Genomic DNA, 27,062 nt, shown 5'->3' with positions numbered 1-27,062 from the left:
GTTAGGTGTACCAGCAGGGAACAAAAGGGCTGACTGTACGTCAGTGTTTCTGAGCACCATCATCACCAACGATATTCCAACACTCAAAAGTAGAGAATCACCCTATCTGTCAGGCACCTCAACTGCTGCAACTACTGACAATGCAGACACCACACTTCCAGGCTCGTACTCGGCGAGGCCTGAGAAACCAGGATACAGAGAGCCAATGAGGCACAGGAGCCGCAGAACGAGAAGAGCTGCCAGTGAGTTGAGCTGATCTATCTTTTATCAACCAGCTGTACAAGTATAAAGAGGCATGCACTCTCAATCTACAGAGATAAGTGGCAACTACTGCCAGGACTTTGGTAAAGACCAGTTTTGCCTAACTGAGTCCAAAGGAAAGAAATGTGAATTAGTAGTGCTCTGTTCCTATAACAACCACCGGAACATAATGTGGGACTGCAGCACTGGCATTAAGAAAATACATGTGAAAATAAGCATTCCTGCAGTTCCATGGAAACCATCCAATTCTGCTGATAAAAGGCTTGCAGGACCTGCTCTATAAAAGCCTTTCGAATTCTTCTCATCTCAGGAACGATTTTAGAATCATGAGGTCCAATTATGGACTCGGTCTGACATCCTTCTTCCAAACAAGAAAATAGTGAGAATAAAACACAAAACTCATCTCCGTATCAGGAAACTACTTCTGCTGCCTTCAGAAATATGTTGAAAGCCAAGTACCCAGCATAGAACTTACCAATGTCACCTCCGTTCATTAACCCACCATCTTTAACCTGCAAATGCTTTCATAGGTAGGAAAAGAAAGGCTTGAGTAACCTGGAACCATTTATAACTAAAATAAAATTCATCCCATTGCAAGACAAAACGGCACACGCAAACACACTCAGCTGTTTCACTACATCCAGGTAAAGGGATGTTGGTCTCATGTTTACAGAAACCGGACCTTCCTGAAGAGCTTACTCCCTTCTGCCTTTTCGTTAATATACCAGGCAATTTTAGTTGATAAAACTCCCATTCACTTAAACAGGTCATCCTTATGTGCAGCATGCTGGGCCAAGAATCTTGAGAGGCCTATTCTTGAGGTGGACAACATGCAGCACAGGATCTTTCTAAAAAGCTTACAAATCACCAGTGTCCAAAAAGGATATATATCTGCCAGACTCGGACCACTGTTGGCAGGCAGAGCTATCAGAATTAGAATCCAGACCCTTTAGGGAACCAATTAGGTTATGCCTCAAGATCCAGAACATATGGAATAGAAACTTTGGTTCCACCAACTGTTCACTTAAGATCACACCCTTACAAATAAAGATGTTACTTGTTTTGGTCTGTGTTCAGTAACTCAGCAGTTATTCAGCATAACTGGGTATGGACGTTCTCTCACTCTTCCCACATGTGTTTTTCTCACTCTTTCAAAAAGAACCCTGTGATGCTTCAATTGTATGATTGCTTATATGTTTATTCTTCATCTTGTTAAAAACGTGTGACCAAAATTTCTGGCACTTGGTGCTCACCTCTTTTTAATAAAGAACCCCTCAACACAAATAACATTTCTCTATAATTTGAAAAATGAAATCAGATCACATCAAGTACTGTCATACAAACATATCTACTTTTGCATTTAATGTTGATGTAACCTGTCAAAGCAAGGATAAAAAGAGCCTTATAAGCCAAGACAATTTACAAAGATCACTAGCAAGCACCACATACCAGCTGTCCGCAAAAATACACACAAGCTATGACAATTGCCACCTGATGTTCACTTACTCTTGGCTTGGCTCTGGGTTTCAACTGCTCCAGCTTCTTAGCGGCTGCCTCGATGGACGCTGCTGCCCCCAGCAGTTCTGTTTCAGCAATTACAGTTGGATCTTCCGGGTCCACCCACTCCGTACCTGGAATCAGAGAAAACGTAGAGCGCAATGAAGGTAAAGATGGGTTCAGAGAGCAAACAAGACTAACATGGACCCGTTATCTAAAGCTCAGAGCCTGGTCCCTCCATTAGGAGTGCATGCAGGGATCATGACAGTAAACACAAATACCTAAAGACATTGAGATGGCAGAGGCACACGCGCAGGAGGCTGTGATGTCAACGAAGAGTGAACTGATGGCATGAATAAACACTCCTGAAACAGAAGCCAATGAGCATAAGTCTTTGCCTTAACCTAGAAATCACTACGATTTCCTCTACCTCCCCTCTGGTCAGTATCTCTCACTGGGAGAGGAGCAGATTGTCATGTACGGCTCCAGCTTTACGGGGCTCACATTCATGCACTTAAACCCTGATGCTATATCAATAACAGTAAAACTACTAGCACAGTCAACTACGAGCACTTACTACTACACACACTCGGGTGTTCTGACAACCCTCATTTTCTGCAGTAAATTAATCTCCACGTCTCAGTAAAAGGACAGAAGTAGTGCTCTGGGGTGACTAATTCGTGGGATGCGCAGAGCATGAATAAAGAGGGGGGGGATGCTCTGGTCCACAAGATGCGCTGCACATGGCACAGAGGACCACAAGGGAGCTGTTCATGATGGATGTGTATGATGAAGCACAAGGTCATTGATCTGCTTTATGGGTACTCTACTGTAATATTTATACAGTTTGTAATACCACTATACACAAACTCTTTCAAGGTAACAAAACTACTACTTTTTTCCCTCCTCCCATGACGTCAACCATTGTATCAGCGCACCCGAGAAAAATCAGGAAATGATTGGGAGGTGTGGCAGACAAGACAATTTTTATTTGGATGGGGTGATCCCCCGAAAACTGTGAAGAGAGTACTGGCTTTGCAGGTTTGGCGGGGAAAGTGCTTTTTTTCTGTATCAACATGGGGGGAAGGCTGCTAGAGTGACATCAAGCTGAAATGAGGGAGACACTGTTGGACACGCACCGGTTTGTTAAAATAAAGAAAAAGAAAAGAAAATGTTTAATCAAGAGCATTCCTGCACCTGGCTAACAGAGAGGTAAAAATTAATTAATTACTATTTAATGTTTTTCTAGATAGGCTGGAAAAGAATGCTATGGCTCCAACAGAAACAGTAATATATTTAGAATCATAAGTGTACAGCAATCAACAAGAGGGATGTTTGTATTGAGGAGTTCTGAGGGACATTTACAGTCTCTGCTGGAGTAGTCCACAATATCACTCAGAAACTCAAGGTGGATGCACATAATCTGAGCACCGCTCGCAACCTCAAGTACCAAGAAAAATGTGGGAAATATTCCTGTTGATCACAGCTCAATATTATTTTGTACTTAAACTATTGTCAAACTTACAAGAAAAACAAATGAAGGGGACATGTTGATATAGTTTTCCTTTGCATTCGTTTGTACTGCAGAGTCTGTTTCTTATCTTCCTGCTCTTTTTTCGCTGCCTCTTGTGGGGGCTTGAGAACTGTGGAGACAGCGGGCAAGATGGGTGCAGGTTGCCCAGGCTGCCAGGGACATAAGACCTGCAGTAGAAGTGAAGCTGCCGACTTTCCTAGTTTATCAACACTTTGCCAACAGAGAAGAGTCACAGAATGCCAGCAGCACTTACCACACGGTTGGGGGGTACACGCAGGTGTATAGTGTATATCATGGTTGCGCAACAGGGCAGTCTGCAAGCCTATCCGAGTGTACAGCTGCATCCATTTTGGCTGCTTAGGTGCGTGAGACAACCCAAAATGTTGGAGGCCTTTTTATGAGGTTGCCTAGGTCGCTGCTTAGCTGGGAGACAGTAATTTTGCATTTCTTTCCCTCTTTCCTTATACAATGAGCAGGCTTATTATCATCTCGCTGTGCAGCCTTAACAGCCATCCCGCAAGATGAGCTGCAAATCAGAGGTGCTGTCAGTGGAAGGCTAGCAAATTGAAGAGGCAATGCTAATGGTTCTGCACACCATCATCTTGCACCGCAACACTAGCAACACCAACTATAAGGATGGAATGTACTCCATAGGCACGGTGGGCAAGAAGGACACAGACCGTGACTTCATAAAATTCATCTACGTGCGTTTCTCCTCCAATGAACTGGACAGAGCGGGGAGGAAAGCCTTCGGGGGCCTTCAAGTTGCCCTGCGGAACTTTGGGAGTGATGGCATGGGTTGCACTTTCCTGAAGTTCTACCAGAAGAAGAAGCCGAGTTGGCCCTTCTCTGGTGAGTGCATCTTACAGTAAGTGTGGACCATCAAGGTCAACGTAGTCAGCCTCCCAAATGAAAAGAAGCACCAGGTCTACAGGGAAAAGCTTTGTGAAAGTGCTGAGGTGGAAGTGTCAAATCTTAAGGCTTTTTAGTAGCCACTGTATCTGCCACTAAGCCCCTCCTCATCTTCTTACCATGATGCGCTTCTCCAAGAGATGTGGCCTGCTATTGGGTACAGCTCCACTGCCCCTGCATGTTGTAATCATGCAGTGTACGTACACTCTACGAGTCGCTTTGCTGAATTTAAACATTGCAGGAGAGCTGATTGGTTTTCTATTAACATAAATACTAGCCCTCTTGACAAGTAAGGCGTTTCAGGGTATCTCAACAAGGAAGAACTGAGCTGCACACCAGTGCAGTTGAGAAGGCCTGTGATTCAAAGTTAGAGTCTCACCTGACTACTTCCTATCAGAATGACTGAAGTGGTGCGGCATTGCCTGTTGAGGGCTGAGCGCTGATGATGGTGAGAGAAGGCGTGGGTCTGAACCTCACAGAGGAAAGCCTTCCTGCCACTCCAGTTCATAAGCCCAAATGCTGTTTAGAACTTGTCAAAGTCGATTCAATGAATCCACTGCTGTGGCCTCACTGGGGGCCATTTCCACTTACACCACCCACTGCTGCTGTCAGCTCTGCTGATTAGAGCAACTACACAACTACTTACCATTACACTCATACAATTGTGACAATTCTGATCATTCCAGGCTCCCAAAACTATAACAACGGCTTTGGCAGTAGGTATTAGTCATTTTAATGTATATTGAATTAATAAACAACAGTTGTTGTGCTCATCTCTAAATTAGACAAGCATGGCAGACTGTCATGTGTTGGTGTTGCCAATTATGGGCTGGCCCAAGCACCAGAAACCACTGGCTCAAATTAAGCACTGTCACAGGTTAAGACAAAATTCATTATCATCATCATCGCCTGGTGCGAACGGGAAGACTTGGCATCTACTACGTCTGTTGAGTTCTGCTTCATCCCTGACCCTCTCCTTGCTGCAGGAAAGCTTGTGCGTGCCTTCTACTTGGATCCAGATAGGTTTAGTGGCAGGGTGACTAAAACTTGGTAATACTACCTTTACCAGTAACTGGATCCGCAGATCTTCGCTGTTCAAACAGACTGGCACATTTTTTACGTGGACGTAGAGAAGGACTGAACATTAGCAAACTTGTCTTTGCTGATCCCGAGCGAAGTCTCATAGAGAAACCACAAAAGATTTTGGAGGCAACCACTTCATCAAACCATTAAGAAACTACATAACAGCAAGTATCAAAAGAAGTAGAATCTGATCCGGGGAGGAGCCACAAAGCCCTTAAATGCATATGTATTAAGGTATCCCCAAGCCAGAGATAAAGCAAGTTACAGACTGTAGCAGTGGAACACAGCAATGGGTCAGTATCCCTTTATTTACATTAAGATGAGAAATATCTCTATCAGTTAGAGGAAACTAGTTTGGTTGACAGCAAAACCTCTGGTAGACTCGCTAATAAATCTACAGTTATACCTTAGCCTTACAGGAGACATACATGAAGCTTGAGGCTTGCCATGTTCGAGTGGAAGAGTTTCTCTAAGCTCCCCAAATGAGACAGGACACCTCTTTTGTACAAACATAGGAGACAATTGTCTGCATAGATCTCAAACCCATGTCCTCCTTATTCCATCATAAACCAAAGGATCATTGGGGACCTAAGAACTCTCAACTCCCTCAGAACTATATTAAATCATAAATACTGAGATATTACATAGTAGAGAGGAACATTTGAGTCCATAATCAAGATCTACTGAAAGTAACCCTCAAGAGGAATCTTCTTCAAGAAGAGCACATGGACTTCCTGATCTGATGAGTAGCAACAAACATCTACCTGAGGGATCCCATATTTCAGAAAGACAGTGTCTGCAACCTCCTGGTGCAGCTTCCACTCATGGAATATTACCACCTGTCCTCTGGGAGCATCCACTAGGATTCTTTGAGGACCTTGACCCATGTTACTACAGCTTCCCTATACATCTGCAATAAACCCAATCCTCCCCTTTATTTCAGGTCACACATTGCAGAGGTATTGTCACGAGGACCTACACGTTTAATCCCATCAAGAGGTCTAATGGTATGGAGCTTGCCTTCCACCAGAGAATATAGATCAGTCAGCCTGGGTTTGAATTTTCTGCTCAGTGCCTTGAAGAAGGCATAACCCAATGTATGACAAAGATGGAGCTCCTAGATCAAGTATCCAATCTCTAGGCAGGTAGCCAACCTCTTCTACCCCTCAGAATCCATGCCCCCCCCAACTTCAGAATTCAGACCTTTCTTCTAGTAATTAAGACAATCTGGACCAAAATCTCAGCGACTATAAGTAAGGTCATAAAAACAAAACTACTAACCCCAGTGTTTATGTATGAGGAGATATAAATGAACAGATGTTTACACTGTACACTGAGATAAGAGCAGGTAATCACTCCACCTTCTAGCGGTGGCATGCATGTCTGTGTCATTTGCGGAAATCTCCTATTAGGGCCTCTAACCATCAATGGTACCCCGGAATATATCCGTACAACCACAAAGAAAGGGGACTACCGCAAATTGCTCAATGTACGATCTCCACTACTCTGGTGTCTCAATTCCTCTGCATTAACAAACTAACATCATTCAACTTTGAAGATGTGCTCAGTGTATTAACATGTTTTATGTACTATGCTTGGACTTGAAGCACCATTATCTCTCTGTTATGGGTAATGACGTATACAATCCAGTTGGAGTTACCTACTGTATGCTGACGTTAAATTTACTATTGAAGAACACCTGTGCCTCTAGAAATCAGCTATAGGCAAAACAGTCTAAATTCTGTTCCAACAAAAGTCAAAGCCATATTGCCAGGGCAGGTCACTTCTGAAAGAGAACGGTTGGTTCCTGTGTTAGGTAGCATGCTGGCAAAAACGACAATGGAACTCGATGGTAGCCCAGAGTAATTACAAGTGGCAGAGAAAAATGCAAGTCATCCACCCATCACTTTTTTTCCTCAGTGCGACACTCATATTTGAGTATGTGTCAATGATTCTGAGTTTATGTTTTCTCAGGAACTAAAAAGTATAAATAGGAACTGAGGTATGGGGCCTTGAGAGACTGCGCATATACAAGAAAGGATCTCCATTTGGAGAGAGGCTGCAGTATTGTTATGGTGATGGAATTCACCCTGGATCCACTGAAACCCCCTGTGTACATCTTTCAATCATTTCAGTTGAATAATCTGCAGGCATAGGCATCTGTTAGAATTATTTACAAATGGTGTACAAGATAATTCAACCCTAGTCTATCACAATTACTTTTGTGGTTACAAATGACACACAAGTGAAGGGATATCTTGTAATTATAGGCAATCTCTTCATTTTTTATCTAGAACTGGCAAGTACAATTGCCCAGTAGGTTCAAAGTCAGCAGCTACGAAGTCAGCATCACCGTGTGCATGTGACCCCTCCTGCACGCCTACAATCATACCATGTGACAATGTCAATAAAGGAAAAAACACTTCTGCAGCTTGATACAGCAATGACAATTCTGAATCCCAAGCTAAGGGATCCTGATTAGGATAGGTCCACCTAAACCTTTCATTAATTAATCAGCAGTACCTATGCTTCACTGGTAAGGATGAAGAACATCCATGTATCATTTTGTACAAATGTATATACGTCTCATCAACTCTTTCTCTGTCTTTCTATGCTAGTTCAGACAATTGGAGTATCACACAATCAAAGGGACAGACAATTGTGGAACTGCTGTGGACATAAATATTGCTCAAGGAATTCACATTTTATAAAATGGCGATGAAATGTTACAATGGTGCAGTTCAACACATCTCAACTGATTCACCAAGTCTGATGCTTGCAATATGTGCCAAAACGCATACAAGTAACAGAACGTTTATGGAAACAACGAAAAGAAAAATGGGCTAAGCTTGCTATAACATGGGTTGCCTGATGGTTGGAATGGATGGACAGTGGGCTGATTGCTAGTACTTACCACCACACATTTTGTAACCCCAAAAAGAAGATTTACTGAGTCCTGAAGACCAGGATCTACAAAGTGTCCGAGAGCCTGTAAATATGCGATACAAAAAAAGGCAGCAGCTTGTTTGTCTAATCTTGAAGTACAACGATGAACAACTTATTGAAAAACTGTTAAGAACTGTGTTCACTATACGCCCCTGCAGTAATCCAAGACCAATTTACTGTTAACTCTCACTGCACAGGATTACAGACAACGGATAGACTGAAGGATCAATTAAATGTGTCAGGGTTCAACAGCTTTTTATCTGAGCCTGATAGTGTACACATGTAGTGATCTGGAATCCATAGTGAAGCCAATGGGCACCGTTTGGTAGCCACTGGCTTATGTTACTGACACCACTACCACAGTTGGAGTCTTGTTCACAAACTGAACAAGGGCCGCTGAACTTCTGTCACACCAGTAAAAAACAATCTGCAGAAAATTAAGCATACTTAAGAACTGCGGAGAAGATCACAAGTGTGCCCTGCTGCCAACCAAGTTTCACTGAACAGTAGTACAGCGGAGCAATAGGCAGCCACAATATAGACCTACACGTTATATTTAAATTACGCGTTACATTTAAATTACACATTACATTTACATAAATATTAAGAAAAATAGATGTATTTTATTTGAGCAGTTAGAGGAATGACTACTGAAGTCCCAACTGAGTGGGTTTGATCCTGAAACGACAATACCTGGCCCATTACCGGAAACACTCTAAGGGCCTTTAATAGTGCTGTAAACATGGCTTTTTGTTTGCTTTATTTTTGATGGTTATAGGTGGTTCATTTTTTCTGCAACTCAGAAGACCAAATCATGTTCCGCATGCCCTTGTGAAGTTGCACTTCTGCACTGGTAAAAACCACACACCACATATTAGAAAAGTATGCAAGGTCCCCAAACTGATGTCACCTGAAAACCTCAGCAGCACCAATGACCTTGATAGCTGTCAAAAGCATCTAAAAAATTATACAGAGAGCGCGCATACGATCAAAGAGTAGGGCAAGACGTATCCCAAACTTGTGGAGATTCATCTCAAGAATTAGGGGCAGCTTTCTTTCCTAAAAAAGAAGCTGAGTGTTTTCCAAACACTAAAGCAGAGCTATCTGAAAGATTAAGACTGGATTATCCCACTGTAGGTTAATGTAGCTATGTGTCTACAGGGAATGCAGTTTGCTCACATTCAGTGCCGCTTCTCAGTCATTCTAATGTGTTATGATGTCACTGGTGAGAACTTATTCCTGATGTGATGTCATGAGAGTGGAGAACGCTTTACTACTTTTACTTGTTCATAAGTGCGAAAGTCACAGGTCCACACTTTGTCTCTAAATCTTCTCCCCATCTTCCAGTCAAATGTTTGTCCTGCTGAGAGGGAGAGTATTATATTACTCTGGTCTGTGTTTCCTGTGTAAAACTGCTGTCAGTGACACTGGGATGACTCCCACAAATCCAGTTTTAGGTACCACTGCAAGCCACCTCAAAGGGAAATGCAATCCAACAGCCAGAAGGAAAAAAAATATTGTTAATATTATGCATTAGCATATTCTTCCTGAGCACCAGTTTATTTACTAATTAAATATCCCTTACCACTACCCGGCAAAGAAAGAGTGTGTCACGCGAGATAGTCTCAGCATCAAGAACGTGAAGGACCAGTTTCTACATCAGGGTCAGCAATTGCTAGAAGTAACATTACAGTACTCACTGGAAACTGCCCCCTTCATGAACTTGTGCATCTTGTGAAACTCTATTCATTTCTATCTGACTGTACAAAACACATTTTAATTGTCAAAAAAACCCAGAAAAACCTGTCACAGACATCGATGGCAGAATGCAAAGGTACCTTTCATGGATTCTGTGCTCTGGATAAGCTCGGTGACAGCGGCAGCCACTCGTTTGGAGAATCCAGCCAAGTGGTGTTTCTGCTCAGGGGTCGGCTTCTGAAGAATCTGCAAATATGACAAGACATGCAGGGCTCAGTGCTAATGAAGACTTAAGAAATCAATGCTTCATCGGTTTTCAGTTCTTGCAGCCTGTGATCCCAAAGGTCTAACTATCCCAGATGCTTCCACTTTGCAACGGTTATCTTTTTGCCCTGTTACTGCATTAAAATAAAAACCATGTTCTAGTTTCAGGACAAAAATCCTTGCAATTCAAATTAACAACCTGATCAGTTGGCTCTTTTGATGCATAATTAATTGGGTTTAGTAGGTTTTGCAGGTCAGTGTGATGTTATCACATTCAGAAACTAGAAGACATCTCATGTTTTAGGATGCAAAAAAAAATAAAAAATTAAAAAGATTTTTCAAAACAAGCATGTAAATCATCGGTAAAAATTATATTTTACTTGCAAAAAATACGGGATAACTCTCAGCCCTTAAGCGTAGTGATAGAGTTAGACACTCTGAGCTTGTGTTAGAGACTCAGGGCCTCATTTAGATCTTGGTGGAGGGGAATACTACATCACAAATGTGACAGATATACTGTCTGCTGTATTACAATCCCATCATATCCTATGGTGATAATAATGTTTGTGACAAAGTATTCCATCCGCCAAGATCTAAATCAGGCCATTAGTGTCATTTGTTTTATTTTTAGATTGTCTATAGTTTATAGCCAATTCACACACTTAGTCATAGCAGCCATACAGCTACAAATGCACAGACACAGCTCAGCATTTCCTGAGCAGATACAAGTGGATGGGTTATTTACTCAATTTCATCAACATAATGCTACATGAAAATATTAACATCAAATTCCCTACATGCTTATTAAAAACAAGAACATGATTAAGGAATTTGTTCACACTAATGGGATCTCTTTCATTATGCAAATTAATTGAAGATCCGAGTGCTTTGCTCTCTTACACAAATGAGCTGCTGTCCAGACATCTCTCAAGAAGGTCAGGAGTAATACTTCTCAAAATAACTAGTGTTGGAGAGCAAAACATAACGTGGAACCCAACACTACTCATTCTTCGAAAATATGCAGGATGCACTACGCTTGTACTACTATGATTAAAGGAATAGCTTTGAATATGAAGAAAAAGATGCAAGATCCAACATGCATTGGGCTGCTGCTAATAAAGTTGAGAAGAAGCCTACCTATTTGTGGATACTACAGTAGTAATGAGAATGGGCTGCAGAGTGGTTTATGTCATCCTGTTACTAGCGTACAGAACTCTGAGAGATATCCTACGTCAGTAAATTTACTGATACCAGAACTGAAGGATAAGCAAGACTATGGTTGTTTAGAGGGCTCCTCAGTAGGCCTGTGCAAAATTGCCATTGCACTGACTTATGCTCACATAATTTCACATTAGGCTTGTTAGGCAAAATTCTTGAAATTATGCCAGGATATCACATTGTATAACTATGTGCCAATTACATTTAGCACAGGCCCATAGCAACCATGGGAACCACCAAACTGTAAGTGGCTGTTGCTGGTTGAGCATGTGTTTTTTTTCCACAAAATGCACCCTTGCTTCTAACACCCACGAGAACACCACTTGAGCTATTATGTGGAGCGAAATGGAAGTTTTGCATTTTGAGTAATTCCAAGTGATTTCTCATAATTTTCTGCAATTTTGTGTAATTACACAAATGAAAATTATGTGAATTTTGTACACCTCTACTTCTGTAAAGTTTTCGAATTTGACTATTTTATTTCCTGTTTTTCGGCGCTTACTGTTAACATTGCTTAAGAAGCAAAAATAAACTTCTCATTTTTGATGCAAGTGTTTGTAATTGTGAAAAATAAAAGATGCATTTTCATTTTTTATTGTGAGGTATAAATCAAACTTTCTGTGCAAGTAGGAATTGACAAAATTAAACATGTATTTATCACTTTAATAGTCTGCAATTGTCTGATCAGAATACAGATTTTTAAGGTTTAAGGTTTTCAATTAGAATTCTTTAGGCACCAAACTCGCTGCTCCTAACTGCCTGCAATTGAAAGCTATCACTTTTTAATGGTAAAGCCGGACTTTGTCACAATTCTGAAAATGCCACTCTTGGAAAGTTGGCATTTCCTTGTTCCAACCATTTGGTGGCTGCGGCCTGTTTCCTGGGTCACATGGCTAGGTGTAGCTGGCAGTTGGTCTTTGTGTATTACTTCCAGACAGTGAGACAAAGAGGGAATAGGTGTTAGCAGGATGGGCCATCTCTGACTAGGTGATGGAGCTGTCACCTATAACACTTGCACATCACAAAGACTCTGCCTCAACACACTCACAAATGGTTACACACTAGACATTTATGCCCACAGACAAGCTGAGGCCAGGGTAGGGAAATGTCAAACACCTCTGGGGGTGGAGCCCTCTAGAACCTTCTACTTCAAAGCTAGCTCCAAGGATAAATAGTGGACCCTCATACCCAACTCTTCAGTATATATCTGGAACTTTGGAAGACTCGGGAGAACTGCTGTGCTGCTCTACTGCAAGAAAGACAGCTACACTGCTGTCTGAGAGAGAAGGACTGAACCTGCACCTTGAACCCAGAGTGACTCCAAGGGCTAGTTGGATGCACTCCTGATCAGAGCTTCAGGGACAGAAAATGATTTAACCACCTTGAACCCATCACCTGGACTTTCCCTGCTTTCAGTCTTGCCCCCCAAGTGGTGCCACGCCAGTCCTGCACCCTTGGAAGTCAATCTGAAGGTGCTCTGCCATCCCAAATGTAGCCTAAAATCTAGCAGAACCATGCAGTGTGACGCATCATCTTACACTGGAACTGCTGCAGCGCAAAGCATCAACACAGTACCCCAAAACGCCTCGGAACCGCCACTGCACAGCACAACCCTGACACAGGACCTCGCATTGCACCCAGCAGCTCCTCAGAACCCCAGCTGGGTGACGCATTCTCATTGCAGGACATCACATCGCAGCCCTGTAGGTTCTATGAAGAACCGCTGCATCATGCATCCGTGACGTGGGACCTCACAAAGCTCCACAACCAGATTTAAGGTACTTTGTTTAGTGGGTCTAACTTGGCCCCTGTATCCGACCCATGCTCAACTGCGGTTGGCTTAAGTTGTAACTTTGTTCCAGCCCGGAACAACTAGATAACCACAGTTGGCACTTTGTGGTTTTAAGCACTATTTCTACCTAACTCTTTAAAATTGCAAATCTTTGGTTCTACTGATTGGATTTGGGTGTCAAATAATTTATTACATTTTATTCTATTTTTCTAAATTGGTGTGAGATTTTTCTTGTGTTGCATTTTCACTTTAATACTGTTTGTGTGCTGTGTAAATACTTTACACATTGCTTTTAAGATAAGCCTGACTGCTTTTGTGCCAAGCTACCGAAGGAAGAGGGTTAAGCACATGTTAACGGACAAGTTAGTTACTTTAAGTTACACCTTATCTAGTAGAGACAATATCTTGTTGCAGATTCCTTAACTTAGAATTCCCCCAGGCATCAGTCCGGATCTGGAGATTTTTTATGAGCAGCACCCCTGAGCGCCATTAGGTGGTGTTGATCAGCTCCATGAGTGGCCGCAATTGTGGTGGACATGATGTTGCGGGTGCTATATAGGCACCACCCCGGTGCAGTGACATCACTTTCTTTTGGCAGAGCCATTAAGAACAATGACTACTGGTGTGTCAAAACTAGGACTCCCTTGTCCCTAAAAATCAGTCTGTGGGGAGGGTGGGTGGGTCAGTAAGGAATCTGCAACTAGATATTATCTCTACCAGATAAGGCGTTACCGAAGGTAAGTAACTTGTCCATCTGATAGAGACATCTAGCTGCAGAATTCTTACCTCAGAATAGATACACCAGAAAGTCCTGTAGGACAGAATGGGGAAAGTGTCCGTCCATACGTACCTGACTGTCCAGGCAGCAGTGTTTGGTAAACGTGTGCAGAGATGTCCATGTTGCCATCTGACAAATGTCCAGGACCGGAACTCTGCATGCTAAAGCAGTGGTTGCCGCTTTAACTCTGGTAAAATGAGCAAGCAAGTACTCCGAGGGCTGCTTCTTAGCCAATGTGGAACACATTTTAATGCAGAGTACGACCCATCTGGAGATGGTTCTCTTCTGCACCGCCCGACCTTTCTTCACACCCACATAAACAACACAGTTGATCATCCACACGATTTTTTGATACGATCAAGTTTGAACGCCAATGCTCTTTTCGGGTCTAGGCGATGGAGTCTCTCCTCTTACTTAGATGGATGTGGGCGTGCGTAAAAAGTAGGCAAGGTGATGGATTGGCTACATAGAAGGGCGTAACCGCTTTCGGAAGAAAGGAGGCCCGTGTGTGAAGCACCATTTTGTCAGGATAGATGGAAAAGTAGGGTGGCTTAGATGACAATGCCTGCAGCTCACACACCCTGCGGGCAGATGTAATGGTCAAAAGGAAAGCTGTTTTCAAACTGAGCAGCCTAAGAGGACAATTATGGAGAAGCTTGAAAGGAGTGCACATGAGGAATGTCAGAACCAGATTCAAATCCCACTGGGGGATAATGAATGGAGAAGGAGGAAGCGTATGAATATAGCCTTTAAGGAACCTATTTACAATAGAAAATTTAACCAAAGACAGCTGATCAGGCAACCGAAAGAAAGCAGAGACTGCAGACAAATAACCTTTGAGAGTATCTAAAGTAGAGCCCTGCTGGGCCAGCGAAAGTTTAAACAAGAGAACCTCAGAGAAAGGGGCAGAGAGGAGGTCAACAGACTTGTCTGTGCACCATGCCACAAATTTATTCCAATGACCTGTGTATACCGTTTTGGTGGAGGGACGCCTGGCTGCCAAGATAACATTACAGACTTCATGCGGAAGGTCAAAAGCTGTCAACTGCCGCTCAATTTTCAGGCAAGAAGATTCTCCCGAAGGGACAGTCTGAACGGAGAATCAATGGCCATGCTCAAAAGCTTGGGATACCAGACTTCTCGTGCCCACTCTGGAGCCACAAGGATTACTTGGGCCCGGTCGTTCTCGATTTTCTTAAAAACTCGGGCAGAAGTGGTATGGGCAGAAAAGCATACAGTAGGCCTGAACTCCACTCAAGTTGAAAAGCGTTGCAGAGCAAGTGCCACCTTGGAAACACCTACACGCAATACTGCTAACATTGCTCATTCTCTGCAGAGGCAAACAGATCTAACTAGCTCTCTCCCAACTTCTGAAAGAGACCTTGTACCACCTCTAGATGGCCTCCGGTGATCGACTAAGCACTGTCGGCTGAGATTGTCCGCTCTGGCATTCAGAGAGCCCGCCAGATGTTGAACCACCAGGGAAATGTCCTGATGTTCCAGCCACATCCAGAGGTGCAGCCTCTTGACAAATGGCCCACGAACCGACCCTGCCATGCTTGTTGCATTACCACACGGCAGTGGTGTTGTCCATGAACACCTGCACCACTTTCCCCTTGAGGGAGGGAAGAAATAGTTTCAATGCTAGTCTGATCGCTCAGAGGTTGATTTGGAGTCCGGTCTCAGCCGGAGACCAGATACCTTTGATCTCTGCCTCTCCCAGATAGCTGCCCCACTCCAGGAGTGATGCATCTGTCAATACTGTCCGATCTGGAAGGGAAGGAAGAGGGATCTGCCTCTGACCCCATAGATGTTTGTTAGCCACCACTGCAGCCCTCTTGTAGTTCCCTCCGAGATCTGGACCGTCTCAGAGATTCCCTGATGCTGCACCCACTGGAACTTCAGGTCCCACTGCAAAGCCCACATATGCCATCTGGCATGTGTCACTAGCAGCATGCAGGAGGCCATGAGGCCCAGCAGGACCTGAGTCATTCTCACCAAAATCCAGGATAGAGGCTGAAACATCAGTGTCATAGCCTAAATATCCTAGACTCTGTGCTAGGCAGGATAAGTCTGAAACAACAATGTGCCCAGAACAGCTCTGATTGAAAGGGAGGATCATAGAGGGAGTCCGGTGTGACTTTGGCATGTTCATAGTGAACCTCAGTCTAAAAGTGGGATACGACAGCCTGGGGCGAGCCCACATTCAGCCCGTCATTGAGGTAAGGGAAGACTGAAACCCCTGAACTGCGCAGATGAACTGCGACCACCACCATCAACTTGGTGAACACCTGAGGGGCGCTGGTAAGGCCAAAAGGGATCACAGTGAATTGAAAGTGCTCGTGGCCCACTGTGAACCTCAAGTAACGTCTGGGGCATGTAGAACAGGGGTATAAAAATAAGCGTCCTGCAAGTCGAACAATACCATCCAGTCTCCTGGGTCAAGGGCAGATAAAACCTGTGCCAGAGTGAGCATTCTGAACTTCTTTCTTGAGGAAGAGATTGAGGGATCGAATGTCTAGGATGGGGTGGAGGCCCTTGTTTTTCTTGGGCACCAGAAAGTAGCAGGAATAACAACCACAACATACTTCTACCACAGGGACCCTTTCTCTCTGTGGCTCCCTTGGCCAAGAGATCCGTAACCTCCTTGCGGAGAAGTGCCAAGTAATCCTCCGTCATACGATTGTAGGATGATGGCATGGATGGAGGGATAGTCTAAGTAGCCCCTCTGGACAGGAAATAGCCATTACAACATGGCCGTTATGACACAGGAATTTACAACGCATATGCCTTTAACACGCATGTCTTTACAACGAATTTCACTGTAAAGGCATGAATGGTACAAGCAAATGTGTTTTAAATGCAAGTATTAGGTAAGTACATATGTATTAGGAAAATGTTTTTTTGTTTTTTTTTCAAAGGGTTCAGGTTGCGTTTTTAATATAAGTATTAGGTGAGTTTTAAGTGTTCATTTATATTTATATCATATATATTGTAAAATGGAAATGTTTTTTAAAGGGTTTAGGGTGGGCATTTTTAAGGGTTAGGGTGGCAAATGTAATTTTAGTGTTAAAGTTGGGTATGGGTTTTTGGGTGGCAATGGTAATTCTAGGGTTTAGGGTGGGTATGGGTTTTTGACAACAAGCTTACCATGAAATCACAGATCAGCGCCATTTCCTCCGCCTGCTTCCTCACTTTGCAAATGCTACATAAGATTTTCAAGAGACTACCCCTACACACGAGACAAACTGGTGCACAGGCCCTCCGCACCAGCCAAATGGACTACAGCAACACCCTCTATGTAGAAATCACTGCATACCACCTACAGAGACTTCAGACCATATAGAACGCCGCAGCGAGACTCATTCTCAGCCTTCCCCGACAAACTCACATCACACATCTCTAGCTGCTGACCCACGCACAAGGCACTACACAACCAAGGACCCACGTACATTAACCACTGGCTGAACTTCCACCAACCATCAAGGAGGCTACGCTTTGCCTCCCTTTCACTTGCCCATACTCCCGAATCAACCGAAGCAGAAGTGGAGGACACTCCTTTTCTCACATTGCAGCAAAAACCTGGAACAGCCTTGCCTACACACCTCCAGCCCATCCTGGGTTTGGGTTTTTGGGTAGCATAGGTAATTGTAGGGTTTAGGCTGGGTATGGGCTTTTGGGTGGCAAAGGTAATTTTATGGTGGGTATGCGTTTTGAGTGGCAAGGGTAATTTTAGGGTTTAGGGTGGTTATGTGTTTTTGGGTGGCAAGGGTAATTTTAGGTGTAGGAAAGTCCCCCCTTTTCTGGCATGATTACCCCACTTTTTGCTTGATGTCAGTGTGCTCAGACTGTTTTTGCTTGAATCCTGCTAACCATGACTCCAGTGATTGTGCTCTCTGCTCTAAATTTAGTTGCTTTGGTACTTCTTATGCCCCACAATTGACGTACTGGTGTACCCGTGTAAGTCCCTAGTATAAGGTATCTAGGTGTAGCCAGGGCATTTTTACACCAGGGGTTATCCATTGGCTGCAGCATGTATTATGCCACCCATGAGAGCCCATGCAAACTGTCTGAAAGCCTGCCATTTGCAGCCTGTGTGAAAAGGTACAAGCGCCCTTTCACTGCTTGTCACTACACCAGGTCACTGTAAGTCAAACCTATGGTAGGTCCTTCCAGCCCAAAGGTCAGGGTGCAGGTCCCTGTGTGTATGGGCACTCCTGAATAAGCAAAGGAGTCCCTACGAACTCCAGTCTCAATTCAATGGACTTCGTAAGTGCGGGGAACCCATTTTTAGCTATGTACTGGCTACAGGTCACTTACTACCTGTGGTCCAGCTACATAATGGTAACTCCGAACCTAGGCATGTTTGGTATCAAACATGTCGGAATCAATCCCCCAATACTGATGCCAGTGTTGGTGGCATGATTCCATGCACTCTGTGGGCTCCTTAGAGGACCCGCGAGGACCACTCCTACTGGTCTTTCAGGGTCTGCAAACAGCCCACGCTGCTGCAGCCCCTCCGGCAGGATTCTGCCCTCCTGCTGCTTGACCAGCTCAAGCAGGGGAGGGCAGAACAAAGGTTTTCCTGTGGGAGAGGGGTGTAACCTCCTCTCCTTTTGGAAAGGAGAATTACAGGGTTGGGGAGAGGTGGCCTCCCCACACCACTGGTTTGCTTCAAATGGCACATTTGGTGCCCTCTTTGCATAATCCGGTTTGCACCAGTCTAGGGACCCCCGGTCCCTCTTCTTGCAAGAAACTGGACAAAGGAAAGGGGTGTGATCACTCCCCTGTCCATCACCACCCCAGGGATGGTGCCCAGAGCTCCTCCAGGTGGCCACTTGGTTCTGCCATCTTTAAATCAAGATGTGCAGAGACCCCTGAGAGCATCTGACAGGTCAGGGTACAAAACTCAGTCACCGACCCCCTTTGATAGGTGGTCACTTTGCAGAGCGGCCAAGCCCCCTTTTGGGCTATTCAGTGACTCCCTTGCGGGTGGGTGCCCAGATTCATCATGCAAGATTCCACCAGGACTCCTCTCCAAAGACCTCTTCTGCTCCTGGCCACTGGAACCGCTGCTGGACTCCACAGAAACCGAAAAAGACAGCAACACCGAGACAAGCTCTCCTTGCAACATTGTTTCTGCGGCTCCTGTCAGCGACTTGCAACATTTCCACAGCTGTATATCCCCTGGGGTCGGCAAGACTTCAGCTACACCAAAGAAGAAAGAAGGAATCACCCTTGGAGTGAAGTAGTCGCTCCCCTGCATCTGCAGGCATCTAATGTAACGACAACCGGCTGCTGGGATCCACTGTCCTCTGGCCTTGCAAAGATTCTCCAACACAGGTGGTGGTTCTGAGGGATACTCTGGGTCCTCTCTGCCTTCTGTCCAACTTGGGAGATGGTGAGTCCTTGCTTCTTCCTCCAAGACAGAACCCCTGTGCACTGCGACTGTTGCAGCAACCAAGGCCTGTTTACTCCTGCTCCGAGGGATCTTCAGGCACCAAGTAGTCCCGGTCCCCAGCACTCCACCTCTGCAAGGACGGTCTACTCTCTGCTGCTGCAGCGACGTGGGAATCCTCTTCAGGTGTGCTGACTGGGTCTCACTGCGACTTACTGTGCTTGCTACCAGTGGGTTGGTCGTGGGGGCTTTGACTGCTTCTGCTGGCTCTCCTGTCTTCTCAGGGTCAGCCTGGACTCCCCTCCAAGAGTCAAGTCCCCAGAACCTTGCTGGTCCTCTTCAGCTCTGCAAATCTCCAACAGCTCCAGTTGCATTTGCGTGTGCTCATTGGTGGTCTTCCTGACCACTGACCCATATGCAATCCGGCAACTGACGAGGGACAGTTCCTAGGTGACTTCAGGGACTCCTGCTCCTGGACTATGCAGCAGGGCTTCCTCCATCACTGTCGACCCAGATCTTCACCCACAGAAGGGTGGGCATCCTCTTGTCCCACCTGGACACTCCTGCGTGGACTCTGTCCCCCTTTTTTTTTTTTTTTTTAGCAGGTCATCTTCATCCAGAATACACCGTTGGGTTCCACCGGCCTGGTCCTGCTTTTGTAATATTCCATTTACGAGTCCCCATGTTAGCCTATGGGAAGACTAGGTAACTTACCTCTCCTCCTGGTTGCTGGGGGTCTTCCAGATACTTACCTCTTGGGGTTCCACTTTTTCCCAGCCCTTAGCTAACTACTCCATATCCTCTGGTGGGAGACCCATTCTCGCATTCCACTTTTTTAGTATATGGTTTGGCCCCCTTTAGGGCCTTTGCTATTTTGTGCTATTTCCTAGTACTTACCTGTGTATATTTCGTGTGTACTCACAACCAGAGGGGGGATTGCCTATAGTAATCTAGTTTGGTGTTCCTGTAATAAAGTACCTTTATTTTTGCAACACTGAGGGGTTCCTTTCTTGTGTGATAACTTACTGTGCGACTACTGTGGTACTGCAAGAGCTTCACACTCCACCTAAATAAGTCTTGGCTGTTCACCACAGGTACCATTAGAGAACCCTGCCTATTTAGACACTATCTAATAAGGGTTGCTGGACCCAGTATAAGGTGTAACACCATAGGTGTCCACCACACACCTGGCCAGCCTCCTACATGTTGGGTGGCAAGGGTGGTAATGGGTTTTTGGGAGGCAAGGGTAATTTTAGGGTGGATATGGGTTTTTGGGTGCAAGGTTGATTTCAGGGTGGGCATGGGTTGAGAGGTTGTAAGGATATTTATATGTGTGTGTATATATATTTATATGTGTGTGTGTGTGTGTAATATATATATATATATATATATATATATATATTTGTATAGATATCCACGTTTACAAAAAAAAACCATGTACAACTGCTGAACTCAGGGCAGGTGCATCCGTGCACAACGGTGGGACCTTGCATGTGTATGTGTGTGTGTATATATATATATATATATATATATATATATATACACAAGAAAGAAGTGACTCAAACAGATGATCTCACTAAAGAACAAAAATATATTTCTACTACAACGTTTCAGCTTCCGCCTTCCTCAGGTAGTACAAGATGGTTTGCTCAGTGGCTGCACAGCTGACACTGGTGGATTTTCAAAAAGCATCATGAGTGAAGATTCCAATTGGAATGTGGAATCAATGCAGTCCTGAGAACTCTTCAGATATGCAGAAATCAAGTGGTATTGTCAGTGATGTTCAGTCCATCTGGATGAAGTGATTTTAAACGGTACATCCAGAAATTTTCCCTGATGTCCAGTAGTTCTTCCTTTAAAACATGTTCCACAGGGAAAATCTTCGAATTTGATAGTAAATGGTCCACAAGGTTAAAATGGTTTGCTACAGGCTGGTCAAGTTTCTTGTTAATTATTGCCGATTTGTGGTTCCTGAATCGTGTACGGAGGTCATTCACAGTTTGACCTACATATTGTTTTTTACAGCTTTGACGTTGGCACTGAATCACATAAATAATGCATCTAGAGCGACATGTAAGATGCTGTCTTATTCCATAGGTCCTTTTTGTAACAGAGCTAGTTACTGATGATGTTTGTAAAAGGTATTCACATGTGATGCACCTTTTGGAATCACAGCAATGAACTCCTGCATTTGTTACAGCTTGCTTAAGTTCAGCTCTCACAATAAGTGATCGTAAATTGGGAGCTCTGCGGTAAGCAATGACTGGCGGTTTTGGAAAAAGCTTTTGCAATTTTTCACAAGTAGATAGTAAGGGAAAAGTTGTTTGTATTATATTTCTGTAGTTGGGAAACATACACATACTTATGTATTCATGCATGTATATATATATATATATACACACACACAAAAAAGTGTCTGTACCTATGTGTACATTTCTTTTGTTAAGCATATGCGCCTTTACCATGTATGTCTTTACCGCGTAAATCAGAATATTTTACAGGAAAATATAAACCCTTTAGATAGATAGTAGATAGATAGATAGACAGGTGTTTATACCTGTAAAGAACGAGTTACTTACCTTCGGTAACGACTTTTCTGGTGGATACATTAGCTATCTGTGGATTCCTCACCTAATGAATACTCCCATGGCGCCAGCATTCGACGGAAATCTTCTTACTAGTCTCTGCACGTCGACGAGGACGTCACTCTAGCCCACGCGATGCCGTCTGACGTCATACAGGCAATAAGAGGTCCTCGACGACGTGCCGACGTCAGTACCAATCATTTTTTACGTGCATGAGAACAACCAGGCAATGCAATGAAAGAGCAAGGCAACATCCCATTACATTGTAAAAATACACAACATTGCATGAATAACTGTAAATCTTTTATATATATATATAACTCTCTCTTTTTAAAATATATATACACATCAAGTATATACACAAAGATATATACAGGGAGTGCAGAATTATTAGGCAAATGAGTATTTTGACCACATCATCCTCTTTATGCATGTTGTCTTACTCCAAGCTGTATAGGCTCGAAAGCCTACTACCAATTAAGCATATTAGGTGATGTGCATCTCTGTAATGAGAAGGGGTGTGGTCTAATGACATCAACACCCTATATCAGGTGTGCATAATTATTAGGCAACTTCCTTTCCTTTGGCAAAATGGGTCAAAAGAAGGACTGACAGGCTCAGAAAAGTCAAAAATAGTGAGATATCTTGCAGAGGGATGCAGCACTCTTAAAATTGCAAAGCTTCTGAAGCGTGATCATCGAACAATCAAGTGTTTCATTCAAAATAGTCAACAGGGTCGCAAGAAGCGTGTGGAAAAACCAAGGCGCAAAATAACTGCCCATGAACTGAGAAAAGTCAAGCGTGCAGCTGCCACGATGCCACTTGCCACCAGTTTGGCCATATTTCAGAGCTGCAACATCACTGGAGTGCCCAAAAGCACAAGGTGTGCAATACTCAGAGACATGGCCAAGGTAAGAAAGGCTGAAAGACGACCACCACTGAACAAGACACACAAGCTGAAACGTCAAGACTGGGCCAAGAAATATCTCAAGACTGATTTTTCTAAGGTTTTATGGACTGATGAAATGAGAGTGAGTCTTGATGGGCCAGATGGATGGGCCCGTGGCTGGATTGGTAAAGGGCAGAGAGCTCCAGTCCGACTCAGACGCCAGCAAGGTGGAGGTGGAGTACTGGTTTGGGCTGGTATCATCAAAGATGAGCTTGTGGGGCCTTTTCGGGTTGAGGATGGAGTCAAGCTCAACTCCCAGTCCTACTGCCAGTTCCTGGAAGACACCTTCTTCAAGCAGTGGTACAGGAAGAAGTCTGCATCCTTCAAGAAAAACATGATTTTCATGCAGGACAATGCTCCATCACACGCGTCCAAGTATTCCACAGCGTGGCTGGCAAGAAAGGGTATAAAAGAAGGAAATCTAATGACATGGCCTCCTTGTTCACCTGATCTGAACCCCATTGAGAACCTGTGGTCCATCATCAAATGTGAGATTTACAAGGAGGGAAAACAGTACACCTCTCTGAACAGTGTCTGGGAGGCTGTGGTTGCTGCTGCACGCAATGTTGATGGTGAACAGATCAAACCGTGAGGAATCCACAGGTAGCTAATGTATCCACCAGAAAAGTCGTTACCGAAGGTAAGTAACTCGTTCTTCTGATGGATACAACTACCTGTGGATTACTCACCTAATGAATAGAGTCCCAAAGCAGTACCACGCCCGGCGGTGGGTGCCTAAATGGTCAAACCAAGAAATCCTGCAGCACTGACCGTGCAAAATGGCCGTCCCTTCTAACCTCAGAATCCAAACAGTAATGTTTTGCAAAAGTGTGAAGGGACGACCAAGTTGCGGCCTTGCAGATGTCGACCACAGGAACACCTCTGGCCAAGGCCGAAGTGGCCGACTTAGCTCTGGTGGAATGAGCTCTAATGCCCTCAGGAGGATCCTTCTTTGCCAAAGAGTAACAGATTTTAATGCAAAGAACAACCCACCTGGATAGTGTTCTCTTGTGGACTGCCTTTCCTCTCCTCTTGCCCACGTATCCAATAAACAGCTGATCCTCCAGCCTGAAATCCTTTGTTCTATCAATAAAGAAGCTCAACGCCCTCTTTGGGTCCAGACGGTGCAGTCTTTCTTCCTCTTTGGAAGGATGAGGCGGAGGATAGAACGTGGACAAAGTAATTGCCTGAGCCAAATGGAAAGGTGAAACAACCTTCGGGAGGAAAGCAGCCTTGGTCCTCAACACCACCTTATCCCCATAAAAAGTTGTATAAGGGGGCTTTACTGATAAGGCCTGCAACTCACTCACTCTCCTTGCTGATGTTATAGCTATCAGGAAGACTGTTTTTAAAACCAAATACCTTAAGGGGCAAGAATGCATAGGTTCAAAAGGGGACCCCATAAGGAAAGTCAGGACCAAGGACAAATCCCATTGCGGCATAACGAATGGCTTTGGAGGATATTTATTTAGAAGACCTTTCAAGAATCTGATAACAATAGGGGATTTAAATAAAGATGGTTGGTCTGGAAGACATATGAAGGCTGACAAGGCCGATAAATAACCCTTAATGGTAGCCACTGCACAACCTTTCTGCGCTAGAGACAGAGCAAAAGACAAAACGTCCGATAGATGAGCATGCAAAGGATCAATCTGCCTCTCTCCACACCACGCAACAAATTTAGACCATCTATTAGCGTAGATAGATTTAGTGGAGTGTCGCCTGGCCGCTAATATAACATCCACTACCTCAGGCGGGAGAGAGAAGGAACTCAGGTTGCCCCGTTCAATCTCCAGGCATGTAGGTGCAGACTCTGGTGCAGACTTGGGGTGTAAAACCTGCCCCTGCGACTGCGAGAGGAGGTCTGCCCTGAAAGGGAGACGGAGCGGAGGGCACCTTGAGAGTTGGAGAAGGTCGGAGTACCATACCCTCCTTGGCCAATCCGGAGCTATTAGGATGACTAGAGCCCGGTCCTGGCGAATCTTCCTCAATACTCGAGGAATCAAGGGTATGGGAGGAAACGCGTAAAGCAACTGGCCGCACCAGGTTATTTGAAACGCGTCCCCCAACGCTCCCTGCATCGGATACTGGAGGCTGCAGAATAACGGACAATGCGCGTTCTCTCGAGTGGCAAACAGATCTACCCGAGGAAACCCCCACCTCTGGAAGATTAAACGGACTTGATCTGGATGGAGACGCCACTCGTGGTCTGCCGAGAATTGGCGACTGAGACTGTCCGCACGCACGTTCAAGACTCCGGCCAGATGGTTTGCTATCAAGCAAATCTGATGGTCCTTTGCCCAGGACCATAGTCGAAGAGCTTCTCTGCAGAGAAGGTACGACCCCACTCCTCCCTGCTTGTTTATGTACCACATCGTGGTAGTATTGTCCGTTAGGACCTGTACCGACTGACCACGAAGGGAAGGGAGGAAGGCCTTGAGAGCCAGACGTACAGCCCGTAACTCTAACAGATTGATGTGAAACATCTGTTCCTCTGGAGACCAAAGGCCTTTGATCTCCAGATCCCCCAGATGAGCTCCCCACCCTAGAGTGGAAGCATCCGTTATGACTGTGGCCACTGGTGGCGACTGCTGGAACGGCTTTCCTTGTGAAAGATTGTTGCTTGCAATCCACCACTTCAAATCCACAGCAGCATCTCTGGAGATCTTGACAGTACTCTCTAGATCCCCTTTGTGTTGAGACCACTGCCTTCGGAGGCACCACTGAAGAGCCCTCATGTGCCAGCGAGCATGCGTGACCAACAGAATGCAGGAGGCAAACAGACCGAGCAGACGAAGGACCTTGAGGACTGGAACTACCGCTCCATTTCGAAACATTGGAACCAAATCCTGAATATCTTGAATCCGCTGAGGCGGAGGAAAGGCTCGGTTCAATGTTGTATCCAGTACTGCCCCTATGAACAGGAGGCGCTGAGAGGGCTCTAGGTGAGATTTGGGCTCGTTCACCGAAAAACCCAGGTCGAACAACAACTGGGTTGTTGACTGCAGATGATGCGACACAAGCTCCGGGGACTTGGCTTTGATCAACCAGTCGTCCAAGTAAGGGAATACTGCTATCCCCTTCCTTCTGAGTTCTGCCGCAACCACCGACATCACCTTCGTGAAGACTCGAGGTGCTGAAGTAAGACCAAACGGAAGGATCGCAAAATGATAGTGCTGCGATCCCACCACAAACCGGAGATACTTCCTGTGTGACTTGAGTATCGGGATATGAAAGTAAGCATCCTGCAAGTCGACAGACACCATCCAGTCTTCCTTGTTCAACGCCAAAAGCACCTGTGCTAGGGTCAGCATCTTGAACTTTTCCTGCTTGAGGAACCAATTCAAGATCCTCAGGTCCAGGATTGGTCTCAAACGACCATCCTTCTTGGGAATCAGGAAATACCTTGAGTAACATCCTCGACCCCTTTCCTGCTCTGGGACCAACTCCACTGCGCCCTTTGAAAGGAGGGCTTGTACCTCCTGTTCTAGCAACAGGAGGTGTTCTTCTGAACAATAAGAAGGGCGGGGCGGGATGAGGGGCGGGAACTCCCGAAAGGGAAGGGTGTAGCCTTTTCCCACAATACTGAGAACCCAAGTGTCCGTTGTAACAGTCTTCCATTTGGTGAGAAAATGCTGTAATCTTCCCCCTACAGGAGAGGAGTGAGTGGGAAATGGTGGAAGCCTAAGGCTGCTTCCCCTGCTGCACCCCGCCAGAGGATGAGGAAGAGGCAGAGTGCTGCTGAGAGGCTCCTCTGGTGCGGACCCTACCTCTCCCTCTAAAAGATCTACAGGGATGGGAAGAGGCAGGTTGCTGATATCTTCTCCGAAAGGAAGAGGAGGAAGAGCCACGCCCAAATCCACGAAACCTCCTGAAAAATCTGGAAGAGGCCGTGGAAGAAGGAGCTTGGAGCCCTAACGACTTAGCCGTGGCCCTGCTCTCCTTAAAACGTTCCAAGGCCGAATCAGCCTTGGCTCCAAACAGTTTGTCCCCATCAAACGGGAGATCCAACAATGTGGACTGTACATCCGCAGAAAAGCCCGAGTTACGGAGCCAGGCCTGCCTCCTTGCCACCACAGTTGTGCCCATTGCTCTGGCTACCGAGTCGGTCGTATCCAGTCCAGTCTGGATAATCTGGGTCGCAGCA

The 27,062-nt window shown here is 45.0% G+C and overlaps 1 protein-coding gene across 6 annotated transcripts in view; it reads right to left on the bottom strand.

Annotated features, from left to right (window-relative positions):
• The window catches only part of TLN2 (talin 2), a 1,094,076-nt gene that overhangs the window by 51,986 nt on the left and 1,015,028 nt on the right, over window positions 1-27,062 (bottom strand). For 3 of the 6 annotated variants that reach the window (XM_069221982.1, XM_069221980.1, XM_069221981.1), the window contains 3 exons: window positions 10,072-10,177; window positions 8,202-8,276; window positions 1,768-1,892 (listed from right to left, as the gene is read on the bottom strand). In XM_069221982.1, coding sequence (XP_069078083.1) covers window positions 1,768-1,892; window positions 8,202-8,276; window positions 10,072-10,177 — 306 coding nt within the window. The remainder of the gene's footprint in view (window positions 1-1,767; window positions 1,893-8,201; window positions 8,277-10,071; window positions 10,178-27,062) is intronic. The other 3 variants (XM_069221985.1, XM_069221983.1, XM_069221984.1) reach the window with 1 other exon arrangement.

The sequence above is a fragment of the Pleurodeles waltl genome, chromosome 3_1 (assembly GCF_031143425.1).
Source record: "Pleurodeles waltl isolate 20211129_DDA chromosome 3_1, aPleWal1.hap1.20221129, whole genome shotgun sequence".
In the NCBI taxonomy this organism is placed as follows: Eukaryota; Metazoa; Chordata; class Amphibia; order Caudata; family Salamandridae; genus Pleurodeles; species Pleurodeles waltl.
This window is presented reverse-complemented; position numbering and strand designations above follow the sequence as displayed.